Source organism: Schistocerca gregaria, chromosome 3 (genome assembly GCF_023897955.1).
Source record: "Schistocerca gregaria isolate iqSchGreg1 chromosome 3, iqSchGreg1.2, whole genome shotgun sequence".
In the NCBI taxonomy this organism is placed as follows: Eukaryota; Metazoa; Arthropoda; class Insecta; order Orthoptera; family Acrididae; genus Schistocerca; species Schistocerca gregaria.
This window is the reverse complement of record NC_064922.1, coordinates 611,955,655-611,969,513: the sequence shown is the minus strand read 5'-3', so window position 1 is coordinate 611,969,513 and position 13,859 is coordinate 611,955,655. Positions and strand designations below refer to the sequence as shown.

The window sequence follows — 13,859 nt, the reverse complement described above, 5'->3', positions numbered from 1 at the left end:
AAAGGGGGGGGGGGGGGGGGGATATGGCAGCCCCTTGCAGGAATTTATGGTAGTGGGCTATCTTCTCTAGGAAAGCTTGATGCTCCTTTGTGGATGAGGGGCAAGGCATAGACGTAGCACTGGAGATGTGGTCCGGGAGAGAGTGAACCCCTTACTCTGAGACATCGAACACCAATAAACAATAGAAGGAAAAAAACAATATAGAGAGAGAGAGAGAGAGAGAGAGAGAGAGAGAGAGAGAGAGAGAGAGAGAGAGAGAGAGACACTCACCTTGTAACTTTGTACGCACTCCACATAAGGGGAGTCATTCCATTACGGTCTTGCATATTCATGTTGACACCTTTTGCTATAAAATATGCAACAATTGCTGTGTGACCAAACTGAGCTGCCAGATGAATACAGGAACATCCTTCTCCATCACGTAATGAGGGGTCTGCTCCGTACTGCATAAGCAATGTCACTGTACCGAGGTGGCCCTGCCTGACACAAACATACTGAAATACAGTTCAATGAAACAGACTTTTTGTAAATGACAACAATTGTGACTCACCACATAGAGGAGGTGTTGGATCAGACAGGCTCAAAGGAAAAGAATGCTAGAAATACTTCTAGCTTTTAGACAAGGTCCTTCTTCAGATATAAAAAACACAAAAAAGTCAAAGAAACAAATATCCCACACACATGGCCACTGACTCTTGACCCTACAGCCCACTGTGGGCTGACTCCACTTATTTGAATGTGATATTTCTAGTGTTCTTTTTCAATGTGCCTGTCTGCGTCTCAGTGCCTCCTCTATGCGGTGAGTAGCAATCTGTTATTCCTCCCTGGACTTCCCATTGTAATAGTTTTTAAAAAAATTTTAAAAAATACACACAAGTTTTTTCTGGCAATTTTTTCAATGTTAATAACAGTAACTGAGACAGAACTGCACAAAGAGATTTTTTCATGCATTAACAAAAATAAAACATATTACAAGATGATACCTCAATTGAGATAAAATGTACGTAATACCAACACTGGTTGCACAACCCCATCTAGAGTCGTTGTCACAATAAAGTTAACAAACTCATCCAGTTTCATAATGATTGGAGGGGAGGGGGGAGAGGACGTTCATATTTACAAAACTGTTTGGGAAAGAAATGCAAATATTCCAAAACACATTCACAACTATGTCACAGGAAGATATTTCAGAACTCATGACACAGGAATGTACAGATGTATAATTCGTTCAAAATACTTTAGGATTCACTTGGGCACGAGTATGGGATAGCAAGGAGCAGAATAGCCATATTACACACACAATACATTCTTAATCTCACATTTCAAAAACTGTCACACACTCATACTATTCTATGTATAACAACAGGTCTTGGATCTATATGTTCTGCAGGAACTGCACTTCACTTTCATTGAGATATATTACAAGTTTATACAAATCCATTTCCTGATTACGATGATAATGCAGAATTTTTGACATGTTTTTATTGAATCTAGGTGAACATATGAGGTGAAATTGGAAAGTTTTAGGAATGGGCTTGTAATTGTACAATGGTGATATTTACATGGTACTGCGATGCATCTCCTTCAAAATAGTCCCCTTCTGACAGAACACACCAACTCCAACAGTGTTTCCACTTTTGGAAACATTCATTCATGGAATTTATTTTCCTGAGGTGTGTTAAGGACACTCTCCATATTTGCCAGGATGTCTTCAATAGAGTCAAATTGCTTCCCTTTCACTGAAAATTTTAGTTTAGGAAACAGGTAGAAGTCTGCAGGGGTCAAATCAGGGGAATATGGCAGTTGTTGAAGCTCAGGAATTTTGAATTTGGTCAAAAACTCAACGATGGAGAAGGCATGGTGACCTGGAGCATTGTCATGGTGTAGCACCCAACTCCTGTCTTTCCACAATGTACACCTTTTCTCCCGCACCTTTTCGCGCAAACTCTCAAGGGCACATTTGTAGTATTCCTGGTTAATTTTTTGTCCTCCAGGGGTAAATTGATAACGCACAATACCGGTAGAATCGAAAAAAAATTACCAACACTGTCTTCACCTTCGACTGACTTTGCGATTCTTTCTGGGTCATGGTGAACTTGGAGTCTTCCACTGCCAAAGACTGCACTTTGGTTTCAGGATCATATACATATACCCACGATTTGTCACCTGTAATTACCCTATTTAACAAATCTGGGTCATTTTTAGTCTGATTAGTCATTTCTTGGCACACTTCAAGTTCATATTGTCTCTGGTAACCTGACAACACTTTTGGAATGAATTTTGCAGACACTCGGCAGATGTTCAGATCTTCAGTTAAAATTGACTGAACTGCACAGAGACTTAAATTAAGTTCATCAGCCATCTACATAATTATTATAAGTCGACAATCAGAGTGCATTAAGTCACAAACTTTCACAACATTTTCATTTGTTTTTGAGGTGGAAGGACAGCCGGACCGTGGTTAACCTTCAAATGATTTGTGGCCTTTTTAAATCTGTTGAACCAGACAAAAACATTTGACTGACACGTACAATTATCTCCAAAGGCTGTTTTTAACAGCTTGTACATATCAGAAGCTGATTTCCTGGTTTTAAAACAAAATTTCACACAAACTCATCACTCCATTTTTATGTCCATTTTCACGCAGACAGAATCTGGCAACAAGCCCAAACAGATCCGCATTCAACCATCTGGCAGAACAAACTGAATAAAGGAAACACAGTTTCCTGTCAGAGGGCATTCAAGGAAAAGACAATGACTCACTCTCCATGCTCCGTGTACCTGCCCGCCAAACCAGTAAGCAGTAGCATATTGCTTTCCAAATCTTAAAATACAAATTCAATTGCTTCAAAGAGAAACGATCCACAAAGTAAACCTATTATGGATTCACCTTCCCTAAAAAGTAATTTGCATTTCATAAGAACCCATGTGAAAACCTTCAACTATGACTGAGTATGACAGGTATATCCAGTGTGGGAAGTAGCAACTGCAATACATATCATGAATGTTCCACAAAGCAATGATGAGGGAAGCAAAGCATGCATGCAGTAGTGAATTCTCTGTTCAGTATTGTTAAAATTCATGCTCACTAGAATTACAGATAGTAGTATATAACATTAATAAAAGTAGCCACTACAGAATCTGCTTCTCCACTGTGTGTCATATTTTCTATGGAGGCTATAATGGTTGAGCGCAAGGGGGCACCAGAAGATTCATGGATTTATCCTGTGGTTTAAGTACAGTTTCTCTGCAAATGTTCTGAATCCATTTACATTTCGCTAGAGAATGAAAATTGTCTAAATGCTCAGGGTTTTCTGTATTTCTTCCATTTTCTTTCTGCCAAAGTGAGCAGAATGCAGTTGTTAGAGTGTCACTTCATGAGTTTTTGATTCCCTAAGGCAGCTGCTAACCTAAAGAGGCTGTGTACTGAATAACAGCATTATTAAATGTGGATAAACACAAGATAACACCTATAACAAGCAGAAAGAATCTGATAGCATTCAGTTACAATGTCTTTTGGAGCTTGTCATTTTGTTTAAGTACCTGGGAATAATATTGTGAACTGATACAAAATGGGACAGACACATGAAATCAATAGAATGGAAGGCAAATAGAGTCATTATCATGTAGACTTAACAGACACCTCAAATGAAATTAGAGGGCACTGGCAGGATCTTAAACAGGTCAATCTACACCACACAAAAGTGCTCAGGAAACTTAAAATGGTGAATCTTCAGGTGATGTTCTCAAGAAACCTGGTTGGTTAGATGCAGAGAAATAGTATTCGAGTAAGACTGTGCAACAGCTGTGTTGCCTCTATCATGTATTTTAGACAGGGATCATGAGAATAAAATAAGAGAGGTAAGAGCACACATGACTCATATGGGCCGTCATTTTTCCTCATTCTATATGTGAATGGAATAGAGCAAGGTTATGTTTGAAGTACCCTTTGTCATTCACTGTACTGAGTCTTGCAGAAAATATACATAGATATCGAAATGTTGTCATCTAATACAAGCATGTCACAATCCAGCTATTCACTTGAATGAATGGCCACTGCTCAATCGTGCCCAAGAGCACAATTGGTTGTGGCAGAACACACTACTGAAAACAACATGCTTGATTTCAATGACTTTTCCACAACATATGTCATCAGGACCCCCTCCCCCCTCACACTCACTCTATCTCTCTCTCTCTCTCTCTCTCTAACAACAGCCTCTATGCACTACGCAGATGGGAGACGATGTTGCAACACATCCTTCAATCTCATAATCCCCCTGGCCTCTGACCCACACCCGTATTCACCCTGCCACTCAACCTGTACCCACACAATATTCCCTACAGGATCCCCTTCCTCTGTCGTCACTCCCTATCCCCCCCCCCTCCAAATCCCCCACCAGCTGTGCACATCCCTCCTGCCTGTGGACAGAGGGAACTTACTGGTGCCAGATTCCTATGACTTATTACCTTTGGTCCTTATGGTAGTATAGGGCATCCAGGAGACCTTGGCTACCATCTGTCTTTGGTCATTTCCCTCAAGTCTGCCCAGGTCTTTCCAACTCTCCTCAATTTCTCTTCCACTGTCCTCTTCTATGTACCTGTAGGCCTGCCTCTTTTCCTTGTTCCCTGGGGATTCCATTCCAATGTCTTCTCAATTGTTCTGTCTGGCTTTCTCGATGTAAGTCCTAGCCATCCTCTTTCTCTCTTGTATTACCTGATTTGTTTTCCTCCAAAGCTTTGCATTACTTATTTTTTCTGGCCACCAGATATTCGTGATGCATTGGGGACACCTATTTACGAAGCTCTGCAATTGTGATGTTATCTTCTCGACTACTTCCCAAATTTCACTGGCATATAGGATACGAACAGGTGATGCCTTCTGAGAGAGGTCAAATACCTATCCCTATCTTCCATATATGATGTTTTGGCCTTCCCAGCCATCAACTGCCCTTTCTCAATCTTCCTCCTGGTTTTTTGGGGGAGGGGCATGGGGTGATGGCACATGTTGTGAAAGTCGTTAAAATCAAGCATGTTGTTTTGAGCAGCATGTTCTGCCACTGGGTGGCCTTTGGCACAGTTTGACAATGACCTTTCACTCACTCTGGTGGGCAGCTGGACTGTGGCACGCTCATTTTAACATTTTTCCCCTCACCTACTCCACCAATCAAAACTCCTGCCTCTACTGTTCAGTAAACTGTTACCTTCACTCCTTCAATTGTTTATGTTTCATCAAGAGTTGCTGGTACCTATACATTATTTTCCTTTATTTAGAATGCTGTAGCACGAGTTTTCGTAAGATTGAGAATTAAACTGTTTGCTGTGAACCTATTTTCGAGTGTCTCACATTATCCTCCTAGTATGGACTTGTTTGCACCCTTTATCATTAGCAGACATCACAGATTCTGATGATCCTTCTCATATCTTTAGTGAATTACTTATTTATGTCAAGGTGAGAATCGAGTGATGTAACGTACCTCAATGGACACAACATTTAATGTTCTCCCATTTTTAATTTTGTTATAGTCCTGTGGTATCATACGTTCAAGTGACCCTCTAATTTCTATTGTTAAAATAAAACTTCATCAATCCACAGGGCTCTCTTTAATGCCCATTTTAGTTCCCTTATCACCATTTTGATTTACGTAATCAAAGGCCTTGGCAAAATCATGGATAATGCAAAGACGGTATTTTTTCTTGTTTATTCTATTCTAACCGAGTTCACAGCAATGTATATTGCTTTCTTTGCAGAGAATCTTTTATGAATGCTAAACTGAATATATGTTAAAATGTGTTTTGGCTGAAACAGGACAATAGCCAGAAGAGTTACTGCTTTTCAGTAACAATAATTTTTGGTGTTTTGGCTGAAACAGAACAATAGACAGAAGAGTTACAGCTTTTTCAGTAACAATAATTTTTGCAATCACTTTAACAGCTGAATAGGAAAAACTTATGTTTGTTGGCGGAGTATACCAATGTTTCCAGATAAATCTAGTGGATCCGCTTTTGAGCGCTCATTTTTTTGTCTCAGATGTTTTTCTGCTACTGTTATGAAAAAGTTATTAAATTTGCTGGCCAATGACTTCATTCCATCATCTATCTTGCAGTTACTGTCATCAGCAATCTGAATATTATTTACCTCACAGAGTTTATTCAATTAATGCATAACAATTTTCCGAACTGCTTTTGCTTTGGTATAGGAATTTTTATTTTTTATGCATGGCTCTTGTTTTTCTTGAGGCACTGCAGTGCACCTTGCATTAAATTAAGCATTCCCCTCCCAAATGTTAGTCACCCTTCCACGCAGCATCCACTCTAACTGATCGTGACTCCTAGTAAAGGAAAAATCTATTTATAGTGTTTTAACTGTGTGTCCTGAGTAAACTACTTTCCACCGTTCACCCAGGATTATTCCACAAGTAAACTACTTTCCACCGTTCACCCAGGATTATTCCACAAAGTGTGAATTAATCAGAATTTATGATTATGTCATACTGTCCCCTTCTTAACAATATGTGTGGTCATTGCATAAGAAAAAATGTTTTGCAAAATTTATTTAATGTTTCTTCAAAGTTAAATTAAAATACTTCTTACACTACCAATACATTTTCAGTGGGGAGAGAAAAAGTTTATGTAGATCAATGCAGTCTTCTCAACAGAGATGCTGACAGATAGCAAATTATTATTTGTTCTTGTACTCTTGTAAGAAACTGAATGAGAATCGTCTGCCTGGTAGCATCTTGCTACCACAAAGATGGCAGTAATGTAATGTGCTGTACTCCTTGAGAGATAAAACTGTTGAGAAGCACACCTCATCCATAATAAACTGTCCCCCACAAGTCATTAAGACTAGTTGGGGTTCTATCTAAAGCAAGGACGTATAGTGAGTGATATAGTATGTCAAATAGATTACAGATCAGGTTACATGGAGATCTCCACAAATGGCCTGTGTAGTGTTCTTCAAATGATTCTTTGGACTCCCTGTGAGAAGGAAATGTACAGGTTGTATTATTTTCTAAATTTCACATTCAAACCTGGTTCTTGAAAATAGGAAAGTAGGTTTTTGCGGGATATTTGGTATCTATTGCCAAATGCCTGTCAGTTTAAAATTTTTGAGCATCTCTATGCCACTCTCTCATGGGTCAAACAAACCTGTGACCATTTGTACAGTCCTCCTTTGCATATATTCAATACATCTTGACATTCATATGCGGAATAGTTTCCACAAACTTGAGATGTACTCTACAATGCATCCCACAAGTGTTTTGCAAGCAATGTTCTTCAATGAAAGACTGTATTTCCCCAGTGTCTTACCAACAAATTGAAGTCTGTCACTTGCTTTACTAACAACTGAGTCTACGTGATCACTCCATCTCATACCCTATTTGAGCGAGTTGTATAATTTCAACTGTAACTCACTGATGATATAACCCTACAATGCCACGCTTTTTTTCGTTTTTTCCGTGAAATACACAATTTCGACATTTACAATGTTCAGCTTCCTGCATTTCACTCACTCACACACACTTTCTTCAAGAAGATCAGGTGCACTACTGAGTAAATGCTGTTCGAAATGCCTAGTTGACAAATACTGCATCTACAGCATGGCTTTGATCCACAATTTCTATGATGTCGTATCAAAAGAAGCAATAGTCGGGTTTTGCATGATTGATTTTTTGTAATGCATCCTGGCTGACACGAAGGATGTGAGACTGCTAATTCAAGTCCTAAGAATTAAAACATGATGACAAAAGAGAAGAAAAGCAACACACTGGGAAAAATAATCAGGTGAGACACCACAATATATAAGAATAAGCCTTTAATTCACTTGACATAATACAATGATCTATTTTATTTTAGACTACAATGTTGGAGTAAACTTTACATAGCTGTTCCTTGAATTTGTGGAGTCAATTTTATTTATTTAGTTTTCCAGCAGAGTGACAACTCAAAAATCAGTGACATAGGCATAAGTCTGATCAAAACAGACTACCAGCAATCTTGGGTCATGGTCTTAATGAGACTGGGGAGTTCTTGTTCACTCTTCAAGAGGATCTTCTCTAGCTGTGGCTGGCCTGATTACAATGTGTCTTTCAAATAAATTCCAGGTGTGATCAGTCAAATTTAAGTATGTATAGGCAACATAAAGGATACAGAATTTGGTCAGTATGCTCATGTTTTTCATTATGAGAAAGAATCCAAATGGTAATTTTACATGACAGGACTTTAGGTCAGAGAATCTAATTTTCTGGTCTTGAGGCCTGTAAAGAACAATTTCAACCATGTATTTATAAATGCCATTTTCCTTTCATGCCATCTCTGCCCCATCAATACTTTTATTTCTAGCATACAACTACATGTAGATTTCGTTCAGCTTCCACCCCGACATTCCCCAATTAAGTTTAGGGAAGCCATGAAATCTCTAAATATTGATGTCCAGATGAGCACTTTAATATCACTCCTGAGGGGGAGCTCAATGTATTAACCTCTGTCCCACGTGACTCCATACTTTTATGATGATATTTTGAATTATTACGGAACACGTACCTAATTGGAGTTGGATTGCAGCCTGCAACAAATTCCACAATAATGTGAGAAAGGGTAGATAACTGCCCCTTGCATTGTCCATAATTATCTTCCTTTAATATTTTCTATTATTTGATACTCCACAATCATCTAATTGTACTTTGGGACATACCAATGGCATTCAATGCTCCTGATGGCAAATTTTAAACTTCTACAAACAGATTGCAATGCAACAAATCCCACTTTCACATGCACCAAAGTGAGGTCCAAAGTCAAACAGTTGTATTGTGACTCAGTTCTAATACTCAAGTAGTCTCAGATCTCAGTCATAAGAGTAGCAAGTTTTTTCCCCCCATTATGCAGTAACTTATGATGACAGCACTTGACACAACATTCTCCTCATGACGTATCTTCTTTAAATGACACTTAAGTGTTTTGACATCTATTTGTCTATACCTCACAAGACAGATGTGCTGGGTGCCAGAAGGTAATATCTGGTAGGGAGATACCAAATACAGAAATTGTATTTGTAATATTCAGTTATGTCAGTCGCTTCCAATCAAATTTTGTGCCATGTTCAAGATGCATACAGTTATCTGTCTGAACATGTACCTTGTGGCCCAGTGTAGAGGAGTCGCAGCAAGTTCACCTCCAATTGCATCTACAACAGCTCCTTTGCTTATGTAATACCGTATGATATCTCTTCGGTTGTTGATGGCCGCCCAGTGGAGTAATGTGACAGTTTCACTGTCTGGCTGATTAACATCATAGCCGCCTTCAATAAGCTCGTGGCAGCGCGCCAACGACCCGTACTGCAAAAGTGAGACTATAATTGATAACTAGTAACATATATAATGTACTTTAGTTCTGACTAGTGTATCCGATTTTACATGTGTACCTGTGTTGCTTTAACTATATCAAATCCACTGCAATCTTGCTCCGTCACAGCTGTAACAGGCTCTTGAAAAATCGTATGAGCTTCGCTTTGATCACCTCTGTACGTAGGCCCTGGCTTGCAAGCATCCTGTCAATATAGATCACTTTTTATGTAGGCGAACACTAACACAAACATAAAACAAACTTCACTATTTCCGAAACATGCGAATGAAACTTGCCTGTGTCACAAAGTGAACGGGATTACAAGTGGGGTCAACTTCGCCGGACATCATTATTATTAATTATTTACAAAGATAACTATAGGAAAAGTGAGAGTGATGGGAATCGCAAAATAACACGACAACTGGACGTCATGTTTATTGCAAAGTATGTCATAACACGACCACCATCCTACCAACAACCTCAAAACACCTATAGCCTCATTCAATCCTCTTATCCTACACCAACGTCTTTGAGTTGTCATCAACACAAAGATGTACCACTCGCATCTACCCTGACGGCAGCGAAGTAGTAATGAACAAGCCGGGAAAAAATTACTATCTCTCTTCAATGTATAAAATAGCTATCTTCCCACATAATTCACTAAATCGAAACTAAATTAATATGTGTAGCTCAACACATAGAATTGGCATCTGAGTATAGAGGGCGCCGCGTGATAATTTAGTTAACAGTAGTTTTGTTGACACAATCATAAACGACGATGTAAAAATTGTGTACAAATTTAATAGTCAGTGTGACAGGTAACACATTCCCCTCTGTAATTATAAATAAGGAACAAAAACACAGTATAAAATGGATAAATTATGGAAAGGAAAAAAGTGTGTACGTCCACATCGAACGAATGGGTAAACACTTGTGGAGTGACAGGAAGTATATTCTCCTTTTTTAATTGTAAATAAGGAGCGAAAGAAACCAGTATAAAAATTGTAAATCTCGTACAGGAAAAGAATGTGTATACCGTCCACATCGTTTGACCGGTAATCGCCTCTTCAGTTCGAGCGATGAAAATATGTTACGTCATGCTTAATATCACACGTTTGTCAATTGGACACAATCACATTTTAAAATTAATTGTGACAGTAGTGAAGTGACAATGGAGAAATGTTGAGCAGACACGGAAATGAACGTGCTGAAACTGGACTTAGCAAGCTTCAGTGAATATACCTGTAAGTTGGAACCATAGAGACGTGGAGTTTTATTAAAAAATATAAAACAATTAACTCCGAAAGTATGCACAAAACACGTGATGACAATCATTATGAATTTAATACACACACATCAAAAAAGTTTTGCATCACCGTGAGTTCCAGAACCTGTGCAGAGATCAACATAAACATCATTTCCGCCCTTTTTATGCCTCATGAAAACCACACACTGCATGTTGTACCACCCTGCAGCAATACCTTCAGAGGCGGTGGTCCAAATTGCTCTACACAGCAGTATCTCTAATACCAAGTAGCACGTCCTCTTGCACTGATGCATACCTGTATTCGTCTTAGTATACTATCCACAAGTTCATCAAGGCGCTGTTGGTCCAGATTGTCCCACTCCTCAACTGCGATTCGGCGTAGATCCCTCAGAGTGGTTGGTGGGTCACATTGTCCATAAACAGCCCTTTGCAATCTATCCCAGGCATGTTCGATAAGGTTCATGTCTGTAGAACATGCTGGCCACTCCAGCCACTATGGCGCCTTCCATGACCATCAGCCCCAAATATTGCCACCCCAAAACAGCAGGGAACCTCCATATTGCTGCACTCTCTGGACAGTGTGTCTAAGGCGTTCAGCCTGACTGGGTTGCCTCCAAACACGTCTCCAACGATTGTCTGGTTGAAGGCATATGAGACACTCATCGGTGAAGAGAACGTGATGCATATCCTGAGTGGTCATTCGACATGTTGTTGGGCCCATTTGTACCGCGCTGCATGGTGTCGTGGTTGTAAAGAAGGACCTCGCCATGGATGTCAAGAGTGAATGTGCATCATGCAGCCTATAGCGCACAGTTTGAGTCGTAACACGTCGACCTGTGGCTACACGAAAACCATTATTCAACATGGTGGCGTTAAAGTCAGGGCTCATACGAGCAACAGTCCGTAGGTAGCGGTCATCCATTGCAGTAGTAGCTCTTGGGCGACCTGAGTGAGACATGTTATCGACAGTTCCTGTCTCTCTGTATCTCCTCCATATCCAAACAATATCGCTTAGGTTCACTCTGACATGCCTGGACACTTTCCTTGCTGAGAGCCCTTCTTTGGGCAAAGTAACAATGCGGACGTGGTAGAACCGCGGTATTGACCGTCTAGGCATGGTTGAAGGTTGTTTACATCTTTGGGCAAGTTCAGTGACATCTCTGTGTCTGTGATACAGTATCCATAGTCAACGTCTATCTCAGGAGTTCTGGGAACTGGGGTGATGCAAAACTTTATTTAATGTGTGTATAACGGCAAGTTGGGATTAAACATTCTGAAATGTTACTGTTTCTAACTGGAAGGTAGATGGAAGTCCTGGAATTGTGGTGCATCAATTAAAAGCTCAGATATAACACAGACAGATGGCAAATGAAGTAAATAAATATTATAAATTTTGTTTTTGTTCATGTGGGCACCAACTCTCCCAACGCTTCAGCGAGGAACAAATTGTAAATTTTTTATTCCCAGTATGTTGCATTATGATCAGTGACATCATAAAAAAGGCTCAGAAACAGCGTCATACATAGGCAACATAAATAATAGTGTATGTCACCAGTCTGACAAGCTTGGAGCAACACGTTTTAACCGCAACAAATTCCAGAGCAACGATGTACAGTCAAAGACGTCCTGCACTTAAACAGGCACTTGTCTGTCGTATTTAAGGGCATTACATATACAGAACACCAAAATGTCGGAAATACGACGCCCATGTTACACTATGGGAACTGAGACAGTAGCATTCCGAGAGGGCTTGTAGCGAAATTCGAACTCGGGAAAATATGGCGAAACAATCTATATTCTTGCTTGGCGAAATACAAGTACTACATGATAACATTTTTCATTTATACTTCATAGGTGGGCATGGTAGTCTGCTGCTAAAGTGCATTTATTTGTAAATCCCAATATTGTGATTTCTACCATGGGGCTGTCATCAAGGAAATTATGTTCCTGATTACCACCTTCTTGTGTGTATTGTATTGTAAATATGATGCTCGTATTCTGTTTAGTTTTTTCTCACATTCATAATACTGGGTGGAGCTATAGGAGTGACTATCGATAGTCAACAGAACACTTTATGCATTATCGTCAGGACGAGTTGCTTTGGACCAATGTTTTGAAGTGTGCTCTCCCAGTCACCGCCTGCTGATGCATTGTGACTTGCGCTGTGCTGCTGCCTGCGAGTCCGGAGACTGCTGGAGTCCCTGGTCCTCCCTGCCCTCTGCCCCGATTGGCCTGCTCTGTTCAACCATGGGACGAAAGTGGATGTACTGGTCACATGTGACCCTCGTCCCACCACTGCTTCCAGAACAGGACCAGACTCGAACCCGCGCCCTCCTGGACGCTGTGACGCAACTTGCTGCTAGTGTTGCCTGCCGGATGGCAACACCCACTACCATCTCTGGTGCTGTCACAGCGCTTCTGTGTATCCCGCAGCGTACACCTCACCTATACCCTGGTACCCCAGGTGGGAAGCGAATGTGGCCCATAGACTGGAGTGGAACCGAGCCCCTCCTGGACCCACTGCAGACTGCTGTCACTGTCCTCTTTCAGGCAGACCATGTGATCTCCAAGTTCCAGACTGCCATTCCCTCCCACCCCAGTGTTGTGTCCTCAGAGGCAGAATATAGCCCGAACAAGAACATAGAAACAAAGTACAAGTTTATGCCAAATACTTATAATGTTGCTGCCAGATTGAGCGCTATAAGCATAGACCAGCACAGATCCTTCCTGATGCTTGACTGACCTGGCACACACCGTCAATCTAAAATTGCCCATCTATTTATATTGGTTTCTTCCTCACTTCCGACGTAGTGTCAAAGAGAGACATAAACTATGGCAGGGATAAATTCCAAGCCGGCTGGAGTGGCCAAGTGGTTCTAGGCGCTACAGTCTGGAACCACGCGACCGCTATGGTCACAGGCTCGAATCCTGCCTCGGGCATGGATGCATGTGACGTCCTTAGGTTGCTTAAGCTTAAGTAGTTCTAAGTTCTAGGGGACTGATGACCACAGCAGTTGAGTCCCATAGTGCTCAAAGCCATTTGAACCATTTTTTGATAAATTCCCACACATCAGCCACTTACAAATCGCCACTCCTGGCTCTGTCCAGTGCCCTGCCTCATACATCACAATAACTTAAAGCAACACTGTAGTCTCCTGCCTCATTGCTGCTCCACTCAAAACAAATCGTGCATGCAATACGGCTGTCGCAGCTCCATGCCCACAAGTGCCATGTTTACCATGCCTAGCTC

The 13,859-nt window shown here is 40.6% G+C and overlaps 1 protein-coding gene across 1 annotated transcript in view; it reads right to left on the bottom strand.

Annotated features, from left to right (window-relative positions):
* The window catches only part of LOC126356191 (palmitoyltransferase Hip14), a 129,978-nt gene extending 120,070 nt beyond the window's left edge, over positions 1–9,908 (bottom strand). The window contains exons 1-4 of the mRNA XM_050006973.1: positions 9,639–9,908; positions 9,422–9,547; positions 9,136–9,335; positions 271–480 (exon numbers count right to left, since the gene is read on the bottom strand). Coding sequence (XP_049862930.1) covers positions 271–480; positions 9,136–9,335; positions 9,422–9,547; positions 9,639–9,692 — 590 coding nt within the window. The 5' untranslated portion in view covers positions 9,693–9,908. The remainder of the gene's footprint in view (positions 1–270; positions 481–9,135; positions 9,336–9,421; positions 9,548–9,638) is intronic.
* Between the last annotated feature and the right edge of the window lie 3,951 nt (positions 9,909–13,859).